Source organism: Rhinoraja longicauda, chromosome 6, assembly GCF_053455715.1.
Source record: "Rhinoraja longicauda isolate Sanriku21f chromosome 6, sRhiLon1.1, whole genome shotgun sequence".
NCBI lineage: Eukaryota > Metazoa > Chordata > Chondrichthyes > Rajiformes > Arhynchobatidae > Rhinoraja > Rhinoraja longicauda.
This window is the reverse complement of record NC_135958.1, coordinates 35908013-35934705: the sequence shown is the minus strand read 5'-3', so window position 1 is coordinate 35934705 and position 26693 is coordinate 35908013. Positions and strand designations below refer to the sequence as shown.

Genomic DNA, 26693 nt, shown 5'->3' with positions numbered 1-26693 from the left:
ACTGGTGTATCGTGGAGAGTGTACCGACGTCTTCTTCTTGCGTATGGCGTGCACAGCCTAAAGTTGTAGGTCAAGGGTAGACATCCAGGCCAGGGCAGCATCAGTCGCTAGGTAGTTGGCCTTGATGCCACCAGGGAAAAGCCTCAGTGAGCAGTCATTCACGATGTGTGGGATGGTCTGGTCTGGATATCCGCAGTCGCAAGCAGGGCTGTCTCTCATCCCCCACTTGCGCAGGTGATGGGCTGTTCTTGCATGGAGGGTGCGGATCCTGTTCAGGGTTAGCTATTGCATGCGATGGAGGTCAAATCCCGGTGGTTTCACTGTGGGATCTGTGTTGACCTCTCCGTTGTTGGTGTTGGCATCTTTCCAGGCTCTGCGCCACTCAGTCTTGGGGTCAAAGTCTTCCAGGGATTTGGCTGAACACCAGAAGGGTTTGCGGGACTTCAGGCGCATGTTGGATAGATTGTTCAAGTCAGCATGGATGGGAAGGTGAGGGTTAGCCTCGATGGGAGATTGCAACCTTCACATGGTCCACCCTGTTTCGACTAATGTAATCAACCCGACGTGCACAATCTAATAGTGTGCTGGCTGACTGTATCTCTATGGGCTTTGTAAAAGATTGGCCTACGTACATAGACTTGCACTCTTGTGGTCTGGTTGCCCAGTTTCGCTGATCATTTATTATTGTTAATTGCGTATTTATTTGTTGTGTTGTTGCATTAATGTGCCTGAAAAGTAGCACCAAGTAAAATCTTCCTTGTTCTGGTCCCGGTACAGATGACAATGAAACATTCTTGACTCTTGATCCTAGTTTTGTTTACATTTGAGTTCCTCAGTTTCACATTGAAACTATCTGCCATGTCATCAAATCACCTGAATCCAGGCATATTATTATAAAGAATATAGAAACTGCCTACGATTTTTTAAAGTATTTAATAAAAATGGAATTGGGACATAATGACATTTGTATTCAAGCATTTGAGTGTTCAACCAGCTCTCAGCTCAATTAACTTATGTTGTGCTGGTCTGATACATTCAGAAATGGCTAGTATCAGGTGATACTTCTGAAACCAAACAATGGCGACCAGCAGAGGAGCTGGCTAAAGATAAGCTGATTGGAAAGCCTGGCTTTCATTCCGTTCTGAAGAACAGATTAAACTTTGAATCTGAAAAGGCCAGAAAATGCAACAGTCTTCTGTTCAAATATTTTAAAAATACCTTGTTGCTTTAATTTAATGTCAATGTATTAAATTTATTGGGATGCATGGCAGCATGGTTTGGAAACAGCTTCATCCAAGACCGCAAGAAATTGCAGAGGTTCGTGGATGTAGCCCAGACCATCACACAAACCCATATCCCTTCTATTGACTCCATCTATACTTCACGCTCAGAAGAGCATCAGGATAACCAAGGACCAGTCTCATCCTGGTCACTCCCCTTTCACATCAGGCAAGAGGTACAGAAGGTTGAAAATGTGCACCTCCAGATTCAGTTACAGTTTCTTCCCAGCTGTTATCAGGCAAATGAACTATCCTGTCACCAGTTAGAGTGCAGTCCTGACTTCCCATCTACCTCATTGGAGACCTTTGAACTATCTTTAATCGGATTTTGTCAGACTTTATCATGCACTAAATGTTGTACCCTTTATCCTTTATCTCTACACTGTGGACGGCTTAATTGTAATCATGTATCGTCTTTTCTTTGACTAGATAGCACGCAACATAAAGCTTTTCACTGTGCCTTGGTACATGTGACAAAAATAAACTATACTAAACTAATATCCAAAAGATCTGTAAAGTAAGAGAGCAATTTAAGTTATTCACAAGCAGGTATAAAATACCTTGTCTGGCCAGAGTACTTCTTTGCACTGTGTTTTGTTTTTTTAAATCTCACAAGAGACACAGTCATACGTACCTTGATTTTTAATATTCCATTGAGGTTATGTTATATAACAAACTTATCCTGACACCACTGATAATTTTAGTCTCACCATTAAATGGATGACATTATCAGGGTTGCAAAGTCTATTAGAAGATGGTATTGTATCCCTGATCTTATGACCTTGGCAGACATTACTGCATTTAGGTTATAATAGTTGGACACTGGAATTTAGAAGGATGAGAGGGGATCTTATCGAAACGTATAGGATTATTAAGGGGTTGGACACGTTAGAGGCAGGAAACATGTTCCCAATGTTGGGGGAGTCCAGAACCAGGGGCCACAGTTTAAGAATAAGGGGTAGGCCATTTAGAACGGAGATGAGGAAAAACTTTTTTAGTCAGAGAGTTGTAAATCTGTGGAATTCTCTGCCTCAGAAGGCAGTGGAGGCCAGTTCTCTGAATGCATTCAAGAGAGAGCGAGATAGAACTCTTAAGGATAGCGGAGTCAGGGGGTATGGGGAGAAGGCAGGAACGGGGTACTGATTGAGAATGATCAGACATGATCACATTGAATGGTGGTGCTGGCTCGAAGGGCCGAATGGCCTACTCCTGCATCTATTGTCTATTGTCTATTGACCTTGGTGACCTATCTTTGCTCAGGGTTTGAGTTTGCAATACGTATAATGCCTTCTAAAATGCCACCCATCCACAGGCAAAGACAGTAAAGTTGCACTCTACAAATAGGAAGTGAAAGCTCCACACTTCTGCTAACTTGCCAGGAGCAGTCTGTGGGAGGCCAGTCTACAACTCCTTGAGGTTCCCACATCATCCAAGGGGATTGCAAACTGGACTATAACTTTAATCTCTCGGCATGACCTAGAGAGGGGGAACAGTAGCCTGTGTTCATTCTCCCAATCAAAATGGGAGATTCTGAAAGGATTATTACTCCAGGTCCATAACCTAGGATCTGGGGTAAATCATGAGGGAAGAAAAGTGATGGTTCTGATTCCTATCACTGACTGGGACAGGGGGGGGAAAGGGAACATGTGTGCAACTGCCCCTGATTAACAGCTAAGGATCCAAAGGAGGAATATCAGCAAAGATTCTTGCTCCCGATAACTATTCTTCAAGCTTTGTTTGAAACCTAATGGGTATAGAATCAAGGCCAGCTCTTGAGGCTTCACAAAGTCACCCCACTCGTTATACTTAGATTAAGGATTGGAAACATACTCCTGCTCTTGTTCCCGTCTTCCACCCCACCAGTCTCTGCATGCGATTGTTCATTCTTTCAAAACGTGGCACCATGCAACATCTTCCCCTCCCCTTTCAGCATCCAGTAAAGACCATTCCCTTAGCGATACACTGGTTCGCTCTTCCATCTGCGCTAACACAAACTTTCTGGACATATTTCTGTTGCATCTGCTTTCAGATTTATGTTGCGTAAAACTAAGCAATGGCAGATTGAGATTACCTGCAATTATAACGATGCCTGGTGGGGACATTCAGAAACAGACTCATTAATGAGCAAAAGGGGATTGCAGCAAATTACAATTGTAAGAATAATCCAATGAAAAGATGAATTCCAGAAAGAATAAAACTCCTAGGCTATCATTTTTGGTAGACAATAGACAATAGACAATAGGTGCAGGAATAGGCCATCCGGCCCTTCGAGCCAGCACCACCATTCAATGTGATCATGGCTGATCATTCTCAATCAGTACCCCATTCCTGCCTTCTCCCCCTACCCCCTGACTCCACTATCCTTAAGAGCACTATCAAGCTCTCTCTTGAATGCATTCAGAGAACTGGCCTCCACTGCCTTCTGAGGCAGAGAATTCCACAGATTTACAACTCTCTGACTGAAAAAGGTTTTCCTCATCTCCGTTCTAAATGGCCCACCCCTTATTCTTAAACTGTGGCCCCTGGTTCTGGACTCCCCCAACATTGGGAACATGTTTCCTGCCTCTAACTTGTCCAACCCCTTAATAATCATATACGTTTCGATAAGATCCCCTCTCATCCTTCTAAATTCCAATGTATACAAGCCTAGTCGCTCCAGTCTTTCAACATATGACAGTCCCGCCATTCCGGGAATTAACCTAGTAAACCTACGCTGCACGCCCTCTGGTACTGATAAATCCTTCTGAATTTGGATAATTTTCAAGAGAAACTAATAAATAAAAAGCTCAACCAAGAGATGCTTCAGATGATTGTCTGTCTGGTGCATTCCAGTTAACGGTTTCAAAGGCTCTGGAAAGGAACTGGAATTACCTGGAAACTGAAAGGTATTTGAAATTGACCACTGGCTACTTGGAACGAGGGAGAATTGGAATACCGAACCAATTCTAATGAGACAAGGAGGTAAAACACAGTGACCATGTCTTTCATTTTGTTCCATATCGCCACAGATGTATTTTTATGCACTTTGGACAAAGAAGACTTTAGATTTTATTCAGATGGTGGCGTGTTTAATGTCACCGCTTTGGCTTTGCAGATCATGTTTCTGGTGAATGATTCACATGAAGGTAAGGATAGAAACCTAGAAACATTCTGGAAAGTTTCTGTTTGAAGACTGCAAGTGGGTTTAATACAAAGATGACGGATGCTTTCAGTATAAGCGCAGAGCTTACGTTTTTAATAAGGTTGCAAAATAGAAAATTAACAATGCCAACTTGGAGTTTATAGCTCTGGCTAAAATATGGGTTTGGTATTGTGGTGTTGCAAATTAAATTTAGATTGGCAGAACAAGTAGATGCAGCATGTCCAATTTTCCTGGATATATCAGTCTGTTCACTTATCTATACTGAGGAATAATTTCCTGCAGCTTAGTATTTTTAATTCTAAGGTTTTTTAATATGATTTCAAGTATAACTTGAAGAGATGGCAACAGCATTGCCAGAATAAAATGAAATTAATTTTTGTAAATAGGCCTTGCACATGGGAGGAAAATAAAATGGCAGCATTCTGATGGAGTTCACAGCGTGGGAACACAGGGGCTAGACGTCGGGAATGAGAGGAAGAAAGAACATAGCTTTCTTCATGTAAAATGAGCTTTACTTTGGAAGTTAAAAAAGTTGACATTTGAAACGATCTATTTGCTACGTTTATGTTTTGGGTGGCAGCTGACTAAAGACCATTGGTCCTGTGCACACCTCTGAAACAAATACTCGCTTCTGATCATCACGAAAGGGATAGAGAAACACAAATAGCACAGTGGTGAGGCAGTTTCTACACTCAGTCTATTATGTTTTCTTTCTAAAACTGTAATCAAAACCACCAAGAGGAAACACGTCTTATTAGAGGAGGCAATGGAAATTACGAGAAGTTGGACGGGCTTTTGACCTAAGAGTCAGCCTTTCAGGGAAGCGGGTTGGTGGGAAAGCAGATGGATGGTACTGAGTGAGGCAAGTGATGTGGGAAAGTGGCCTTGGGCCAAAAAGATGCAACATTGTCACATAGAGATGAGGGGAGCAGAGGAATGTGAAGGTGAAACAATGAGATGTAGGTTGAAGCTCAATAGGATGTGAAATGCAATTGCTGAGTACATTTTCCCCACAAGCCCGAGAGATGATGCTACTGCCCCACCAGAGCAGGCCATGATGTCTTCCCAAAAGAGACACGAATTTGAGAGAGGAGAAAAAAATGTTGGTAGAATCACATGGGAAAGGAGAGGCAAAGCAGAAGCAAAGAATCAATACCTAGAGTGACAGGAAGAAGACTATATTCTTTGAATTTTTCATTGAAAGAAAGACAAATATGGAGCTTGTTTTGCTAACTACTTCCATCAATCTTTTCCATCTTTTCAATGGAGAGAAAAAGAGAGTCTTGATTTACATTGAAGACCATCAAAGTGCTCCCTATTCCTGTTTATTAGTCATCGATAAGTTCATGATTGTGTACAAAGACAACCAAATCTCATCAAAACCCAGCAATAACTCAATCTTTTTTTAGATAAAAAAACCCAACATTTTGGTGATTCTACCTGAAAGTCATGAAAGTATCCACTTCCAAATTGGTAGTGGGTCACTGGAGTGCATTGCAAGTGCACTGCATGCTCTCTTTAGAGAAGCAAGGTTATTTAATATACATTCAACAAGCTGCCCTTTCCAGTGTCTCACTGCATCTGACTGCAGGATGGGACAATCTGGAGGTCAACTGGTCCCAGCGTATCCCAAACCCACCCAAACTACTACATAGAAGAACCATGGCAGTGAGCACATGGGATCACCATCACATGCATGCTTCTCTCTGGCCCCACACTGACTACTCATGTTGCCAATATCATACTTGTACTCATTGCTTTCTTTGCAAATAAAAAGGTATGCATAACATACGTATTCCTTTGTTGATCTTTATAATGTAAACTGCCTATGTGGAATTATTACCCCATCCACAGAAATACCATCAGTGGTTGGGAGAATTAATTGCAGCGTGACACAATTGCACAGGCATTTTCCATTACAAAATAATGGAAACATGGAAATAATGGAAAAACATTTTTTTTTAACTCAAAGTTTATGACTTAAAAATGGGGACCTAATTATATTTACACACCTTGGTTCAATTATTCATAGCCTGTAACTCTGCAGCACCTGGAGATTGCATTTGGTTCTCCTCATTCCCATTATCTGAGGGACTTGAACATCATCTGCACATCTCTCGCACGACACAGGTTTTGGAGAGTCACACGACATGTATTGCGCAACAATAGCGGGTATTGCAAACGGAGTGCAACGAGGAAAATTTGACGGCGCGGTTTCATTGGAAATAATTGTGTCATAGAAAATGCACGCGATGTGACTCAATATAATTTTAAAAAGTAACATTGCTGCAAAACAGCCAGCATGTTACAAATTGCCTGTGAATAATTATGGGAGGATGCAGATGAGCCGATGGCATCTGGCCTGGTGCTGTGATTGGAACGAAGTCAGAGCTGGGCAGTTCAACTACATGAAGTAAAAGTGATGAAACAAGAGCTCAGGAATGGATTACTCAAGAGAACTATATTTTTGACAATTCCACATTGCGTAATCCTGTCAGGAAAGCTACGTATAGAAGGATACCGATTGTCAGCTTAGGGGAATCAAAATAATCCATTAAATTAACGATGCGGCCTCCTACAACGGCAATTTTTGAACATGGTTAATTGAAGATTATTTAACACTATTAAAATATTAAAGAACTCCAATAAATGTTGGAGTATTCTAAACTAAATAAAATAAATCCTTGCAGTACGGAACAAGCCCGTCACTTTTTCCAGAGCCTCTCTCCTCAAAGGGCCACTAGACCCATCACCAGGCAACATGGGTATCCTACCCTCTGCCCACAGGTGGGCAAGGCCATGGCAGGCCCCTTCTTTTAAAAATGAGACAACTGAAATGGCATCTCTCCTTTCTCTGAAAATCCGCTTCTGCTTAACGATAATTATCCATTTGCACCTAATAAAAATAATGTGTGACATCTGGAGATCTCAAGCGATGGAGGGGGCCCAGATTGAACATGTGTTGAGACAGTCATACATCAGAAGCCTCCGAATTTCAGGAAAATAAATGTCATCATCCAAATACTACTGTGTACTCTGGATCTACTTCAGACCTACCGAATAAAATCCACAAACACAATGCAATCTTTCACTCACATCCTTTCAAATCACTCGTTTTTTGGTTTTTTTTAAATTTTATGCTCAGTTCCTTGAGTGATTGTCATTTGAGTGAATAAATAATAAATTAGAGCAAGAGGCCTCAGCACCAGATGTGGCTGAAACAGGTCAAACGGGACAACAGTTACTGCAGAAATTTAGTGTCAAGGAAACATGTGCTTCAGGAATGCCACGGCAAGTAAAACTGTCCATCTCCTCTAAACTGCTTTCACCAGAGAGCAAAAACTCAGAGGCACTGTTTTTTCTGAGGTAGATTTTAATTTGCCGCATCGGTATGGTGTTCTCAGCTAAGATGCCCGCGGAACGGTGCTCTTGCACCTCCAGACGGACACGTTTCTTTAAGTCTTGATTTAAACTAATTTTCCAAACCTGCTAGCCAAGTATTCCACATGTGCTGTTTTCTTAGTGTGTCCGAGTGGGGCACATGTGTCTGACTTTAAAATGATGTCTATATCCTCCCAGCTGACACAGCAAGGTCAGCCCTGAAGTTGTGGAAGAGTTTACAATCTTCAGCAGCTGCCAGACTGGAAGTTAATGGCAGTAATGGAAAAACCTTTAAGGCCAAGAAAACGTACCTTATTTTCTGTTGGCTTACTGAACTTAAATTTTCAGACTAGTAAATCAAACCAGCCTATTGTTTTTTTTTTTAAACATGGGGGTTTATCAATTGCGCTGCAGCGCCTTTAATTTACTCTGCAATGCTATTATTCTCCTGTACAGCTTTCCAATGACAGTACAAATAAGTGCTTCCGACAGTTAACTTTCACGACTAAATAAAGAACAGTTAGCAGAACTTTCGAAAATTAGGAGTAAGCAGAAAGTATGCCAGAGAGCTTGGCCAAATATAAATTAATTTTGAATGAGATGCGCCGGTCAATTTATTTAATTTTGCATAGACATGCATCTGGCTGGTTATGTGGACTCATAAAAAGTGCCATAACAGATGGCTTTTTCTCAGAGCCTCTGCGTGAGTTTGGTTGCTCAGTTTAACTACTTTGTAATAAACACCAAAGGGATAAAGCTTCATCGCTCTGAATGTAGCATGCAGTCGCGGGAAGGAGCCACTAGTACGTTCTTTCAACATCTTCCAGCAATCAAACTAAAGCAAGTACTCCTATTTAAAGTACTACACGGGTCAGAGGATTGGCTATTGTTCCCTTCACGATGTGCTTGAAATAGATCTCAATATTTTATTTTATTGCTTGCACCACAAGAATTGAAGCTGACACTTTAAAAAGCCATCTTCGTACCGGTCCTCGGATCGTAAAGAGTTAAATTTAGGCTGATTAAATGACATTGCTTTTGCAAGTATAGGGAGGTTAGAAAGCCAGGTTAACCACATCTGACCTCTTGCACAGCTCCACACATTAAAGTGTCAGTCTCAATCAAAGATCAGGCGTCAAAAATGATTACATTGCAGACCTGATTTTACCCACACATACAACAATCTACTGTAACACCATACATTATACCAAAGCCACACAGAAAACCTACCCAGGACACCACCCCACATGAGTGTGGTGGTTATTTTTCTCTCTTTTGCATCTACATCAGTCAGCTAAAGTACTTTTGACAGGGACATCACATAAACTTCCATCTCCCAGTGAAAAAAAATCTAAGAGCCAATTAGGTAATTATTAATTCATGGTGTTTTCCGTAAGTCCCGTGTTTTCAGCATCGTGTGCCTATAATACAATACCGTAAACTAATAAACTTTTGCGGCTATAAATTTGCCTGCCTTTCCCTCACTTATTAATAATAAAAATTCACTGCTGTGCAACACTTTAACCTTTTAATCACTGACTGCTGTTATCACCGTGGAGACGCCAGGTATAATTCAATTGTTTACTGGCTTCAGCAACAATTTCCATCTGAAAATACTTTTAATAATGGTGAGAAGAACTGTGTTTTCCCCCCAAAAAAAGAGAGAGGCAGGCTGTGTGGTGCCAGAAAGGTTAGCACAAAACTGAAATTTGGTTGGCCTTTCTTGTGTGGGTTCTCACCTCATACCTCAACAGCATCAGTGTGGGTCGAGCAAGGGGTATGATTTTTGACGGTGCTATTTTCGACATCATTTTTGTTTGAAGATCAGGGTGGAAGAAGACCACTGCCTTACATAGTCTCCCCTGTTCAAAGTGAATTTGCAGAGAGCTTAAGGTGACCTGCTTCATCATATGATGTGTACGTCTGCACCCGTTAAATGTACTGCTAGTTACTCTTGTGGATTAAATGCTTATGCAGAGTATTATAAATGAAGCTTGTTATGCTATCAGATGTTGCTTGATGCAGTTGTGTGAGTAACTGCGGTATACAGATATAACATTCCCTTAGTCTCGTTCACAATATATTGGAAAATTGAAAGTTGAAGGAGAAATTTGTGCCTTACGTGAACATTTTATACTGCTATCCAAATGGTTTAGAAGTGATAACATGGATTAAAGCATTCCGGGATAATCTGGCACATTTGTTTGGGAAGAAAGTGATGTTGCAGATCGCAGAATAAGGGTACACAAAGCAAAATAATTTTCTTTAAAAGTGGGACATAAATGCAGTTAATGCAAAATATTCAGAGATTCATTCAACGCAAATGCATCAGATCTCAGGGAAATTGAAGGTTTAAGAATTGTTCTTTGTGAAATTGAACACTAAAATAATATTTCATAACGTGTGGCACAGTCCGATGCAAGAAATATAAAAATGCGCCAAATTTTATATTCAGTTTTATATGAAAAACCCATATCCTGTGCATTTTACTCAAGTTACATTTAATTAGTACCAAGACAAAACTGAAGGGAGGCACAGTGGCACAGCTTGTAGACATGCTGCCTCACATTGCTAGAGACCTGGGTTCAATCCTGACCTTAAGTGCTATCTGTGAGGAGCTTGCATGTTCTCCCGATGACCGCATGGGTTACCTTGGGTGCTCCAGTTTCCTCCTGCATCCCTAAGATATGCAGGTTTGTAGGTTAATTGGCCTCTGTACATTGCCCCAAGTGCATCGGGAGTGGATTGAAAATTGGGATAATTGGTGCGAATGGGTGATCAGTGGTCGGTGTGGACCCGATCAGACGAGTGACCTGTTTCCATGCCGTATCTTAATCAATTAATCGAGTATTTTGTGTAGGTTCTGGTTTAAACCGAAGATAGACACAAAATGCTGGAGTAACTCAGCCGGACAGGCACCATCACTAGAGGGAAGGAATGGTGGATGTTTCGGGTCGAGACCCTTCTTCAGACTGATGTCAAGGGGGAGGGAGATACGTTGATACGGAAGTGTAAGGTGTGAAAACAGGACAAAGGGAATTGAGATCAATGGAAAGGTAGAATAGATCTTTGTGAGCTGGGAGAAGGTAACGACAAAGCAAACAGAGATAAACTGTAGTCGGAGACAGTAGGACTGGTCAGAGAACTGGGAAGGGGGAAGGATGGAGAGAGGGGGAAAGCAAGGGTTACTTGGAGTTAGATAAGTCAATGTTCATATCGCTGGGGTGTAAGCTGCCCAAGCAAAATCAAGAATTTTGGTACATTATGGTAGGTGTTAGAATTGAGCTTAAATGGAGGCTTGCACATTGAGTGGAGCAATTCTGAGGGCATATCTAATATGCTTTTACAGAATAAAGTGCAGGCTAAAAGTATCAAGACCCTCCTGTGCTTCATGAGTAGTTTGCAAGAATTACACAACCTTCGTGCATTGTTTCTCTTCTATTAAGAACCTTGCATTTTACTCGCGTGATAGATGTGAATTGGATCAGATTCTAGATTCTTTTACGACCCTGAAAATCAATGTTGATGGCATATCTGTCAACAGGTTGTATTTAAACTTTGGGGTAAGTTGGAAATGGGCTAATTTTCCTTCTGTAGTGAATATTTTGGAGGTAGATAGGGTCCAGATTACTGGGCTACTGAGCCAAGAAGTCTTTTATATCAACAGGATTTCTTTCTCCATCGCCCTGCCCTAGAAGACTGACTAAGTGGTAACTTATGTCTAAAGTAATTTCTAACATGCATGATCTATGTGTCCATCGTGGCCGCATAGTTATCCAGCATAAGCATTTTGGCTGATTTGATTTTACTCTATATAAAGCTATGTTTTTTAAATTACATCAAGAATGATGCATTTTTTATGTAATATTTTCAGACAGAATTTCATCAATCATTTGTTACCTATTGGATTACTGGTATTTTGGTTGCAGTTCAAATAAATCAATTTCAATATATGGCAAAAATGAATATTAATCAGTCAGAATATCTTTATGTGCCATTATAATGTGAAATATGAAGATGAAATTCTTGCCATCAAAACAGATTCAGAATACCAGATTTGACCAATAAAAGAGATATCTGTCTAATAAAAGCTTCCTTTGACTTCATTTTTTGTTTGTGGGGCATTATCTACCTGACGGCAAAGAATGGGAGAGGTCTAGGAATTCAGGCTCTGCTCTACAAAGTCAGAGCTTCACAGAGAAAAAAAAAATGCCAATCAGGTACTTTCTGATTAAGACATAATGCATTCATGGATTAAATTGTCTGAAGTGTCTGAGGTTTATTATTTATCCAGAATGGAAATATTCCATCCTTCCATGCTTCAAGCATTCTACATCATTTATAAAGATGGCAGACCATCATTGATGTACGGCACTGATGTTAAAAACCCAAACAATCTAACCCTTATGACATTTTCCTTCACGATTCTCTGCCTCTCAAAAGATTTTAGGTATCATCAATTAGGTTAATTTTTGCTTCGGAAATCATCTTCCATCTTTATTTATGGCTCTGTGGAAAAAAATTACCCTTGAGTGATTTAATTGAATGTGAAGGCTATGGTATATTAGACAGCTTTAATACTCGTTACTTCTGATTTTGCAGTCTAGGTGGGTCATTAAACAGGCACCAGTGAACAGGATTCAAAAATCATACCTACATTACATCTCACTCCAAATGTCTCAGCTTTACAGTTAACTTGTCAATCTATATTTTAAAAAACTGACAGCAGGGATGTTTTCAAGAGGTGAGTTTGTGCCTTGGTAGCTGCAACCCAAGGGGTCCTGACTCTTAACAAAGGGACCCAATTTCAGATTCCAGTCTCAGCTGGTTTTCGCACTGAGGGTTTCTTCGTATTTGCTGGCCTTGCTGGCAATGTCATCAGAGTGGAAGGAGAAATCTGACTTGCGAGAGAGGCCGTGCGGGACAAGGGGGTCTATCAATGGTTATTACGACAATTTTGGAAGAATCCCCAGATTTGTTGTTTTTGCTCTTCCCATGTTAAGTGTGCAGCGAGAGATAGGAGGAAGGAGGAACGAGGGATCAAAACGCCACAACAGACAGCTCACGGTTTACATAAAATCGCTGTTATATTTCTGCACCGCGCTGCATGATCACGTTGCAAACAACTGCCCGGCATTTACATTTTACTGGCATATTGGCAAAGATTTAATGATTCTCTTGGCTATTGAGGCACTGTCTTGGCTTGTGCATTCTTTGTGCCATCAGCAGCTGAGAGCAAAGTTAAAAATTCAATTTGGATGAGAGATCCTTTGAAAATAAATTATTGATAATGTATAGATCTGATAATTAAGGATTGTAGAACAAAACGTAGTTAAAGCCGTAATAAGGAAGCCGGATATTTGACGTTCTATTATGTTCTATTTACTAAATAACGTAATTTATATATTTTCATGCGAAACAGTCATATTTCAGTCGTACAGTACCCTGGAGTCTCTCACAATGGAAATGAATGAAAAGGCAAAATATTCGCAGGCAGATGTATTAGAAATTAATCGTCTTGCAATATCTTCCTTTTTTATGTTTGCCTGACAATTAAAACTGGATCCTCCATTCCTTTCTTCTTCAGAGATTAAACAAAATTAAGAGAAGATTAAGAGAAAATCAACTTTTTTTCCCACCATTTTTTATTCACCTTACATTCTCTGTGTCCTTTCAGCTGTTTGTCCATCCAGCTCATTGTATCACAGATGTATTCTGCACATCAAGCACTCAGAGAAGGAAAAAATACTGCTGTTCAAGTAAAGATGCGCATGACCTATTTTTTCAATTTCAGTAATTAGGGAGGCATGGGGCCTGAAGGAATTATTCATGAATGCAGGAGCCCTGCTGTATACATTTATGTTAAACATGTCAAAGCCTATCGAAATCATGCCTGCCAGCACTATACACCATAAACACACTTCCATGACAACTTTTCTTTGCTTGCAGTCCATTAATACTGTCTTTAATAGCTCTTGCTCCCTTCCTCTCTCTGCAACTCAAATCAGAAACGGTCCATTTCACTAATCGCACAACGTTAGGTGAGCAACTCCAACCTTTAGGCCATGGTTTCATAAATATTTTATTTTTAGTACAGGAACTTGTGGAGAAGAATAGGGCACAGCAATGATTAGACACTTTCAGAGACAGTTTGCTCTGAGAAACCCTCTATAATTAGCCAGGTAATCAATGGGTTTTGACGATGTTACTTCCTAGTTTTAGTATTACCTTTTATTTTTTCATGTTGTCTATTCATATTTTCCAGCCTTTGGTACCAATTTCTTTGAAACATTAATTGTGATGACAACCATCCAACACTAATTTTAAATATTAACCTGAAGGCCCGTATTATTTTGCCTACACTTGCATTACATTTTGTCATTCGTTATCCAAGAAAATATATCAGCAAACTGCCTTCAAAGGTGATGCTCGCTGTAGCCTACCTGTTCCAACTCTTGTATTATTATGCTCCAATGTGAAAATGAAATATCTGCCTTCTTTTATGATTATTTGTCAAGTAAAAGACATTTGAGGCAGAGACGTGGATAGGAAGGGATTGGAGGGCCATGGGCCAAATGCAGACAAATAGGAATCGGAGAACCGTGGTCCACATGGACAAGGTGGGCTGAAGGGACTGTTTCTGTCCTGTGCTCTGAGGCTCTATTGGTGAATTCCACCCTAATCCTTGACCAGGAATGTACAATGTCTTCATTTACACACATTCTAACACAAAAGCAATCACACGTTATTGATGGCCGCTCTGTTTTCACACATTAGATATGAAGAATCACATTTATAGTATGAAACGAATAATCTAATGCCTCAAAATGGCATGCTCCATGTTCCTTACATTTGTAATAAGTGAAATATTTAGAAACATAGAAAATAGGTGCAGGAGGAGGCCATTCAGCCCTTCGAACCAGCACCGCCATTCATTGTGATCATGCCTGATCATCCACAATAAGTAACCTGTGCCCACCCTTTCCCCATATCCCTTGATTCCACTAGCCCCTAGAGCTCTATCTAACTCTCTCTTAAATTCATCCAGTGATTTAGCCTCCATTGCCCTTTGTGGCAGAGAATTCCACAAATTCACAACTCTCTGGGTGAAAAGGTTCCTTCTCACCTCAGTTTTATATGGCCTCCGCTTTATTCTAAGACTATGTGCCCTGGTTCTGGACTCCCCCAATACTGGGAACATTTTCCCTGTATCCAGCTTGTCCAGTCCTTTTATAATTTTATATGTCTCTATAAGATCCCCTCTCATCCTTCTAAACTCCAGTGAACACAAGCCTAGTCTTTTCAATCTTTCCTTATATGACGGTCCCGCCATCCCAGTGATCAATCTCGTGAACCTACGCTGCACTGCCTCATTTACAAGGATGTCCTTCCTCAAATTGATCAGACTTATTTTGTTTTACAAATACAATAGAGCCTATTTATGTTTTCTAACCAATTTTCGACAAGGTAGAAGTCGACAGTATTTGGTTTTATATCACTTCTCTGCAAGGAAAAATCCATGGACCTTCTCTTTCCATCCTTCATGTCAAATAGATAAGGACAACAGTGAGATTTGGTAATTACTTCCAGCCAGTGGGAATATTGATATTTACATCAATGCATACCTTAATATTATATATAAAATCATTGCTCCTTACATTAATTTAAATGATGACTTGGATGAAGGGATTAAAAGTACCATTAGCAAATTTGCCGATGATACAAAGCTAGGTGGCAGTGTGAACTGTGAGGAAGATGCTATGAGGTTGCAGGGTGACTTGGACAGGTTGTGTGAGTGGGCAGATGCATGGCATATGCAGTTTAATGTAGATAAGTATGAGGTTATCCACTTTGGTGGTAAGAATAGGAAGGCAGATTATTATCTGAATGGTGTCAAGTTAGGAAAAGGGGACGTACAACGTGATCTGGGTGTCTTAGTGCATCAGTCACTGAAAGGAAGCATGCAGGTACAGCAGGCAGTGAAGAAAGCCAATGGAATGTTGGCCTTCATAACAAGAGGAGTTGAGTATAGGAGCAAAGAGGTCCTTCTGCAGTTGTACAGGGCCCTAGTGAGACCGCACCTGGAGTACTGTGTGCAGTTTTGGTCTCCAAATTTGAGGAAGGATATTCTTGCTATTGAGGGCGTGCAGCGCAGGTTTACTAGGTTAATTCCCGGAATGGCGGGACTGTCATATGTTGAAAGACTGGAGCGACTAGGTTTGTATACACTGGAATTTAAAAGGATGAGAGGGGATCTTATCGAAACGTATAAGATTATTAAGGGGTTGGACATGTTAGAGGCAGGAAACATGTTCCCAATGTTGGGGGAGTCCAGAACCAGGGGCCACAGTTTAAGAATAAGGGGTAGGCCATTTAGAACAGAGATGAGGAAAAACTTTTTTAGTCAGAGAGTTGTGAATCTGTGGAATTCTCTGCCTCAGAGGGCAGTGGAGGCCAATTCTCTGAATACATTCAAGAGAGAGCTAGATAGAGCTCTTAAGGATAGCGGAGTCAGGGGGTATGGGGAGAAAGCAGGAACGGGTACTGATTGAGAATGATCAGCCATGATCACATTGAATGGCGGTGCTGGCTCGAAGGGCCGAATGGCCTACTCCTGCACCTATTGTCTATTGTCTATTGTCTATTGGCAGGTTCTTTGATTGATAATGGGAGTGTCTGAAGCAGAGGTTAAGCTCTAAACTGGTAAATTCTCTTTTTCAAAACTGTGTAAGGTATTATTAAGGAATAAGTCAGCCAGCTAACTTCCAAAAATCTAAGTTCAAATTTACCGGTGCTGGATCAGAGAAAATAAATCTGTCGTCTTGGCCTGAAGCCAGAGCAGCAACTCTGTAAATGCAGCAGTAGATGAGCTGTTTGGTGTTTTATAGACCAGCCACTTGCTATGCAAAAATAAAGCTGTAAACCTATGTTCAGGTGTTAAATCTCAGTGAGACTTTTTCAGATTCATAATTATGTTAAGTTGCAAAGCAAAACATTATACACGACTTGTGCCTGAATTCTATTTTATTCAAGGCTCATAATATTCTATGTAATGTTTCTGCGACTGGTTTCAGAAGTTAGACTGTAGTTCCCTGAGTACTAATAGAGCAGTTCTGATCTCCGATGCTGAGTAAATCTTAACTCACTGGCATTGTCCCCCTTCCTGTGTCCCCATTTTTTCTGCTCTGTCAAATGCTAGTGAAGTCACATGTCAACATGGGGAGGATTTAAGAGAATTTTGTTTGATTGCACATCTTGCAGTTTGAAAGCTTCTGTGAAGAAACTTTGGGCTCCTACTAATTCTACCGGGTGGCTGGTCTCGTAAAAATGAAAACCTTGACTTTACCATATGAAGGGATCGGGCAAGTGACTTCTTGACTGCAAAGTATAAATATCTGAGATGGTGGGGAAAAGTGGTCAGGTAAAATGATAATTTATCGGCTACAAAAGTGTGCATCACTGGTTTCAGGTGGTGGAATCACAGAGATTGTTGCAGTGGTATGTGCATTGTGCATTCTCCCACATGGACTGCCACAGGCATTGCTACACCTAACATAATGAAAGCTTTCGTACCAAGCCTTTACCAGGAGAGTAGCAAAATGCAGTGACTTACAGACCATAAAGTAAACCTGTGGGATTTTTGTTTTGTTATTTCCTTGTTGCATGTTACGGCTGATATCGAGTTAAAGAGTCGCACAACATGAAAACACAGTCATATAACCCTTCGATCCAACTCATCCCTGCTTGCCAAGGTGCCATATCTCCGCTGGTACCAAAGGTTTGATGCATATCCCTCTAAACCTTCCCTATCCAGGTACTTATCCAAATGTCTTTTAAATATTGTTGCTGCACGTGCCTCAACTACTTTCTCTGGCAGCTCATTCCATGTACCCACTGCCCTCAGTGTGAAAAAGTTGCCCCTCAGATTTCTATTAAATCTTTCCTCACTCACCTTAAACCTCTGCCTTCTATTTCGTGAATCCCTTGCTGGGAGAGGTTGAGTGGGCTGGGTCTCTATTCCTTGGAGCGCAGGAAGATGAGGGATGGCCTTATAGAGGTGTATAGAATCATAAGAGGAATAGATTGGGTAGATGCACAGCGTCTCTTGCCCAGAGTAGGGGAATCGAGGACCAGAGGACATATCATATCATATCATATATATACAGCCGGAAACAGGCCTTTTCGGCCCTCCAAGTCCGTGCCGCCCAGCGATCCCCGCACATTAACACTATCCTACACCCACTAGGGACAATTTTTACATTTACCCAGCCAATTAACCTACATACCTGTACGTCTTTGGAGTGTGGGAGGAAACCGAAGATCTCGGAGAAAACCCACGCAGGTCACGGGGAGAATGTACAAACTCCTTACAGTGCAGCACCCGTAGTCAGGATCGAACCTGAGTCTCCGGCGCTGCATTCGCTGTAAAGCAGCAACTCTACCGCTGCGCTACCGTACCGCCCACATAGGTTTAAGGTGAAGGGGAAAAGATTTAATAGGAATCTGAGGGGTAACTTTATCACACAAAGGGTGGTGGGTGGATGGAACAAGCTGCCAGAGGAGGTAGTTGAGGCTGGGACTATCCCAACGTTTATGATACAGTTAGACAGGTACATGGTTAGGACAGGTTTGGAGGAATATGGACCAAGCGCAGGCAGGTGTGACTAGTGTAGCTGTGACATATTGGCCGGTGTGGGCAAGTTGGGCCAAAGGGCCTGTTTCCACACTGTATCACTCTATGACTATAACTCCAGGACCTCACACCTATCTGCATTAAACTCCATTATCCATTCCTCAGCCCATTTGGCCAGCTGATCAAGATCACACTCATAATTCTTGATTATGATTCTTGACCTTCGTCCTCTACAATACCACCTATTTTAAAGACATTTGCAAACTTACTATCATACCTATGTACATTCTCATCCCAATCATTAACATAGATGATATACAGCAATGGGCCCAGCACCGAGCCTTACGGCACATCGCTACCTGCAGGCATTCAGTCTGAGGAACAATCGTCCACCACACCACCACTCTCTGCTTCCTACCATGATGCCAAGTCTGTATCCACTTAGCTCGCTCTCTCTGGATCCCATGCGATCAGGCCTTCTAGAGCAGCCTACCAGTCCTCGTCAACCTACACCATCTCCCACATACAAAAACAATGCAGACGAGCCCGAATTAACCACTGTCTATCCAAATGCCTCAAAATCTTCTCCGGCAACTACCCTACTACAAATGTTAAGGTCACTAGCCTATAGTTCACAGGTTTTCTTAAATAGAGGCACAGTATTAGCCACCCTCCAGACTCCTGGCACCTCACCTATGTCTAATGATGATCATATATCTCAGTCATGACTCCTGCAATTTCTCTTCTAGCTTCCCAGAGTGTTCTTGGAAATATCTGATCAGGCCACGGAGATTTTTCAACCTTCAAATGTCTTAGGATGTCCAGCACCTCTTTGACTGTAATTAGGACTGTCCTCAAAACATCTCACAAGTTCCCTAGTCTTCATGTCTTTCTCCATGGAAAAAACAGAGGAGAAATATCGATTTATACTACTACATATTTGCGTGCACAGTAAAGCTCCTCACCCAATTTAAGTGTAAATTGGCACTGTTTATAGATTTTTCACAAAAATTAAAAATGGAGTGTCTTAAATGATAATTTATGGTATGTGGAGTGGTATCATACCAAGAATCTGTTATTATATGGTTTTAGAGAACACAGATTATTCATGAGTACCATTCAAATGTGTGGTAAATGGGGAACTTTTGCACTCAAAGGGTTAAAAATTGTAAGTGGGCAACAAATTGAATAGAATACAGCAATCTATGTGATATTCAACTTGAACTGATGAAAGATACCAAAATGTAGCTCTTTTGTGGCTCATTTTTTGAAATAAAAAATTCACATATAAAAAGATCATAATGATTAATTTTGTTAACTTTCAGTTTTATAATTTTAACTAATCTTCAAATGCCCTAAAACTTCATAAATAATTTCATTAAAGTAATGCGTCATTTTAATATTCATTTTATGGTCCAGTAACGCAATTTTCACATAAAAGAATTACTGTACAATCACAAAGCATTTTGTATGAAAAACTAGTTATTATGGAAATTGTTTTATCAAAGAATAAATTTTTGTTTAGCAAAATGAGGCCAGGCACAAGTGGAAATTTAATGGAAGCGAGGCGTTGAAGTAGACAGCTATATTACTGGGAATACCAGGCTCATACTTTAGACCAATTTCAAATAAATTATTTTATAAATTGGTTGTCAATATTAGCGCAAGGTGCATTTATGCGAAATCCCAAATTCCTTCCAGAATGTTCTTTTGATTTGTTGCCATTCATTTTGAGCACAGATTTTGTTTCACGAATCCTATTTTAAATCGCATTGACCCAGTGCAATTAAGAGACTTGTTAAAAACTTCAAATTCTCCGTTTACATTTCAAACAATAACTTTAAATGTTTTATAAACAGACGATCATTTTAAAGAATGCAATAAAAAAATTCTGACATCATTGTGTCTGTGATGATTATGATATAAGTAACCAAAAATCTCTCTTGGTCACCATCTTGTCTCACAAAGCAGAATGATGCATCAGGTTGTAAACAGTTATACCATACAAATCCGTTTGCCTTTATCACTGGACACTTTGGCATTCAATTGTGTTCCTAAGTCCAATTTTACTTGCCGGGAGAATAAGGACATTCTTAGGGGATTCAAATATCTTTGCTCCCAATACTTCATTACGAATAATAGCCTGAAATAATTGTCACAGTCAAGGTACAGTTCTAACAGGACTGCAGTTTGCATGTCCATGACTTCCCAGACCAAATCACATAAGTTAGATCTGCAAATCATAACTCATTCTACATCGTACAAAGAACTAAATAACAGATTGCATTGTGCACCCTGGTTATTTCAACTTCTCAAGTGTAGACCTATATTATTTCATTCAAGTGCACATGAACTTAAGACAGTTTATATCTCAACTTATCAGGCATACGTTTAGAATCCCCGCTGAAACATTGGATCAAACTAAGTCTGTGCAAAGCAAATGTTCATCATTTTGGTGGGCCGATGATCTTACCTTTTGTTTAACCACTTTCAGCTTTGCTTTGAAGTATTACTTATAGAGAATGCAAAATAAGCAACAAAAATTGGCTGTCATTGAATTGGCTGTTAAAATATATTGATATCATTTGGAATTGTGTAGCTAATCCTTGTGAAATGCCTTCTACAATCTCTTCTGAGAGGTGGTTGGGAAACATATATGTACGTATTGCTCTACCTGTTTCTTTGCTGGGTTCCTTCTCGCTTCCACTGTCTTTGTCTTTGGTAGAATCTTCTGCTTCCTGCATGGGCTCATTAAGCCCTTCCACATCTTCGTTGGTTTCTTCTGAGGAAGGAGGAAAAAAGGTATAATGAAGAATGTGCTTCTGACAGGAACAATGAGTGAGACAATCGCAATATTTGATGTCGAACATTTTCCAATTGAACTTATGGACTCAAAACATCGCTGGGAGGATTGCAAGGGAGAACGTAACTGGCTCGTATCCAAAATAGTTAACTTCACGATGCATCGTTTTCATTTAGTATTTAATGTTGGGATAAGACTACTTTAGAAAGACTACATTTAAGACTACTTTAGAAAGATAACCTATGTTCAGAAGGGCATGATTTAAAATATGCCCAAGCAATGCCGAATACGACAAGATTTTTCAATTTGTTCATCGGGACACAATTGTTTGGTAGTCTGCTCGTTTCCAGGTTTGACCTATAGGTGTCAGTCTAAGCAAGCAGACGTTGAGAGTCAACCTGTTCCCGAGCCAACCCCCTCCACCCCCACTAACCTGTGCACATGGTAATAATATACCTCACCATGGTGTCTGGATACCAGGCATGATACAATAAAAACAAACTGATTTAAAAAGAGAATCTTATAATGCTTTCTGCATGCACCATTTTGGACCACATCAATTAATCATATTAAAATCTCGGTTCAAGTGTAGGATTCCAAGAGGCAGTCCCTGTGGCGACTTTGATATCTGCCTCCTGATGGAATCCATCATATGAAAAGATATTTTACCACCTCTTATCCTGCTGTGCTGCATTGATTTTTAATAAGACTTTTAATGATGTAATGTACTTTGTGGCAGTTTAAAAAAAGAAAAAAATTGCGATTTTTTAAAAAACCCGGGACCTTTTCTACGAAAAAATAAAGATCAAAGGATACAAAAAAATAAATCAGGTTTGCAGCGAAAGCTAAGGTACCTCACATACCAATACCATCAAAAGCTAATACTGTATGAAGTAACTCAGGAAGGGCAAAGGTCGGTTGGCATCCGCATTTCATCTTTCGCTCATGCCTGTAAAATATCTCAGCTTCAGCCACAAAATGGGATATTATTCCTGGAGGCCTGAGTTGCCGTCAGTCAGTTCAGTTTCATTACACTGTGACAAGAATAACTAAGATCTCTTTGCGAGGAAAAAAAAAACCAAGTCATGAACCGTTCATTAAAAAAGGCGTTTCCCCACTTGTGGATATTAACTGGCTCTTAATTGCAATCTTCGAAGGAAGGGTAATCTTCTATATTTTTTTTAAAGAACGGATTTTTTTTAAATATGAAAAAAAAGAAATTGCTTTGTGGTTATTGAAGTGCCAATCCTTGCGCCTTTTTATTGTAGTAAAATGAGAAACGACATGCACTGCTGGCTGGAGTGCGCTCCGAGACAATGAGCGTTGGCTTCCATGCTGTGATTCTTTCATGCATAGTCCAGGGTTTTTTTTTTGATCTTGTGCACCTCTCCATCTCTGCACTTCTCCCTACTGCTGTAACACATCTACAACCCCTTGCAAAGATTGTGCGTTCTGGGTGTATGTAATCTACCATCCGAGTAACCTTCCTCTTTAATACAAAACCCGCAATAACTCAAAAAACTGTGATCTGTTGCCCTGGGCCTAGTAAATAGGACCATAAAGAGCAGGAAGGTTACTCTAAACAAAACAACCAGTCTGTTGAGGTATCAAGCAGAAAAGATTGTACCCACGGGTCTGGACTCTTTTACTTGCTGGTGCATCTTTCTCAACAGTTCCTGGTACATGTTTCAGTTCAAAATAAGAATCCCAGACATGCCTCTCCTTACATCATTACTAAGTCTGACCTTAGACTGACCTCTGGAGCTGTTAGACTAATCTAAATGTGAATGAGCACTTTGTGTCAATGCTGTGAAGGGGCTGAATCCAGCAAACAGCAAAACTTTACACATCAACTTAATCACAAACAGCAGTGACTGGAGGTACCAGAACAATGACAATCCTCCACTTCCCAAAGAATGAACAGTTTCGTCAATGCTTTAATGTAAGTCCTTATTAAGGACAATATGCAAAGTCAGGTCAGGTCAGGTCAGGTCAGGTTAGCTGATTGAGATTTTTGCTCATTAAGTTCCCCAGCTGTTCGGTGAGAAAAGAAAGTAAGTATTCTTGAGGTTCCTTGGCATAACTTTTGAAGAACTTAACAGCAGCTGCAACAACCTCATCAGAGATAATGTAACCTGTGTAAACATGATCAGATTGTTTTGTCAGAGGAGGCATACGGTGACTGGATGGCCTAAAATTGTCCCAATTAAAACTATTTGGCATCGCGCTCTCTCACACACACGCACTCTCTCTCTCACACACACGCACTCTCTCTCTCTCTCTCTCTCTCTCTCTCTCTCTCTCTCTCTCTCTCTCTCTCTCTCTCTCTCTCTCTCTCTCTCTCTCTCTCTCCCTCCCTCCCTCCCTCCCTCCCTCCCTCTCCCTCTCCCCCTCCCCCTCCCTCTCCCTCTCTCTCTCTCTCTCTCTCTCTCTCTCTCTCTCTCTCTCTCTCTCTCTCTCTCTCTCTCTCTCTCTGTCTCTCTCTCTCTGCAGGTATTTCACAGTGCAGCTTTTGATTGCCTCTTCCATCAGTTTTATGTACATATACCATCAGGTCTGCAGAGCACTGCCAGCCAGAGACAAGCAGGCATTACATTACACAAATGGGAGAAGTAGGGGTGTAGTTCTGGCTCTGCGGTCTGAGAAGTACATCACATGAGGGGGGTCAGGCATGGGGGGGGAGTGGGTAGTGTCCTTTACGAAGAAATATATTACTGGGGCAAGTGAGCAGGGAGTTACGGCACAGATACAAGAACGGTTTACACAAGACATTCTCTGTAAATTAAATGCAGGTACGAGGACATTACATGGATTCACAGCTGCTCTTCTGAGAATCTCAATGGGTTAAAAGGGATAGATCAATAGAACTACGTGTGATTACATTTAAAGTTTCTTTTGATCTGGGAATCACACCCGATTAAACTGAATTATGAATTTGGGCCCGAGATAGAACAAGTCACCTTGAAACGCGCTGGGCCTCAAAGACTTAAAACCCCAATATTGGGGTCACAGTTCTGCCATGGCGTCAGGATCCAACTTGAGGTTGACTTTAGTGATGGTGCAGTTAAAATCTCACCTGATTTCAATCTCATGCAACAATTAATAAGCGTTTCATTCTGCAATAGACGCTGTATTTCATAAACCTGCAAATTCATTATGGCTCAACATTCTGTCCATCAGCACAAACCTGTTACCTTCATTGCCCCGTTTTCCCAACTTTGATCACCTTCAAATATTTATCACATCCCCTTTGAAAGCTGCAACTGAATCTGCATCCACCACAGGGGCTGTGCAAATAACTTTTTCCTTGCATCACCCCTGGATCTTTGACAATCAATGTCAATGTGTCTTTGACCTCCTCCACTGATGGGAATAGCTTACATCCACCCTTTTAAAGCAGTCAAGATTTTATGCATCTCTGTTCTTTCTGTTCATAGGTAGCCATCCCAAGTGCTGTGGTTTTCATTATAACTGAAATCCTTCATCACCGGAGAAATGGCTTTGTACAAGAGATGCACCCCAGCACTTGCAGGGGTGTAGGGGGGCAGAGGGAGGGGGGGGGTGGGGGAAGCATTTTGGGGTGCTCTTTAAACAAACACCAGTGCGTGGTGGGATTCAGAGAACATGCTCCCCATTTCCCAAAGTTCAACTGAATCATACGAGGAAGATGCCGCACAAGTGTGCGAAGAAGGAGGGTATGTAGTGTCACAGTCACAGCAGTACATTGCCGCACAAGTGTCATTGATCTGGTCTGTATTGGGAAATGTCCAACATCAAATTGGCTGTCGACCAGCTCAGTTACTTACTATCTCGGCTGGAGTCCAGGGTAACAAGAAAATACAAACATAAGAAACATAGAAAATAGGTGCAGGAGGAGGCCATTTGGCCCTTCGAGCCAGCACTGCCGTTCATTATGATCATCTACAATATTAATCACTTTGAAAAGATAAAATAAATACTGCCTGATAACTACTCACACAGTACATCAGTGACTTTATAAAAGAATAATGAAAGGCAAGTGAAGTTGTGTTGAAAAGCTGCAGTTTAAAAGCAAATAGTTGTAGAACAAGCACAACTTGCAAACTCAAAACAGCAAATGAGTTTGCAAGTGAGTGTTCCGTGTCTCTGAGCTTAGTATACACCATGGACACCTCTGCACTGAGGTGTACACAAATCCACCCTGTGTTAACGCCAAGCTCGCGGTTTAATTGCACCTTGACCACATGAAAGCAATGGAATAGATGGTGTTATTTTTGAACAGTCGGTTCAAAAGACTTCTTGACATTGGAGTGGGTGAGACATCAACTTTTCATCCCTGCAACCATGTTCAAATCCAGCCCAGGTGAATGGAATGCAAGTCTCCCTACTGCAAAATCAGTACCCTAAAGGAGCATGGGCAAATGTGTCCACATGGGGATTACATGCTGTTCAGTTAATGCTCCAGTATTCTTCACTAAATATATTAAAGCAGAAGGCAAAAGCAAAAACAAGACAAATGCTCCAAAAACATTTCCTCTCTGTGAGTGGTAATATATATTCCACATTTTCTCATGAGGGGAAGGCCATTTGGCCCATTCAGTCTATGTCAATGCATTCCCATGTAGTTTTGTTTTCATCCATTGGAATATGGGAGGAAACCTGAGCACTGTGTTGGGAGGGGGGGAGCTATGTGCAAACTCCACACACACACACACACACACACACACACACACAGCATCCAAGATCAAGTTCGAGACTGGGTCACTGAGGCAGTGGGGCATGACATGGTCATGACATTTACTTTGTACTAAACGCTATTCCCTTATCATGAATGGCTCAATTGTAATCATGTATTATCTTTCCGCTGGCTGGTTAGCACGCAACATAAGCTTTTCACTGTGCCTCGGCACATGTGGCAATAAACTAAACTGAACTGAACATGGTCGAAGAGCAGGAATTGCAGTAAAATGTGGAAGCAAGGAACTGCAGATGCTGGTTTTCAGTAAAAGACACAAAGTGTTGGAGTAACTCAACAGGTCAGGTATTCGTTGTGGTGAATGGAAATAGAGTTTCACCATCCTTGGTGTGCTTCAGTGTTCACTACGTGGACAAATGAGACCATGTTTAAACACATAAAGAAGACTGGGAAAATAGCGGTGAGTTTACTGCAGATGTTGATGTTAACATGTAAGTCATTCAGCAACTTGAGGCAAGGTTGAGACTTTGCTTGAGAACAGTCCCAGCACCGAACAGTTGGAACCACTGCACCGTCAATCTTGTCGAGGAGATAAATGTTTGGTCCCTTAGCTCACCAAGATGGTGGAGCCTGCCTGGTCAGCTTCACCCCATCATTATCGGCGACTGTCAGACACTTCATCGTGCTCCCAACAATTGCTGCTAACAAATGTTCAAAACGAAGGGAAAGATTAAAAAAAAACTATTATGTTGTGAGATGCCCTGGTTGTGGCAAATTCT

At 41.0% G+C, this 26693-nt stretch overlaps 1 protein-coding gene across 1 annotated transcript in view; it reads right to left on the bottom strand.

The window, feature by feature from the left end:
• The window catches only part of zfhx3b (zinc finger homeobox 3b), a 326530-nt gene that overhangs the window by 73547 nt on the left and 226290 nt on the right, over window positions 1-26693 (bottom strand). Inside the window, exon 3 of the mRNA XM_078400782.1 lies at window positions 21111-21218. Within this exon, the coding sequence (XP_078256908.1) occupies window positions 21111-21218 (108 nt within the window). The remainder of the gene's footprint in view (window positions 1-21110; window positions 21219-26693) is intronic.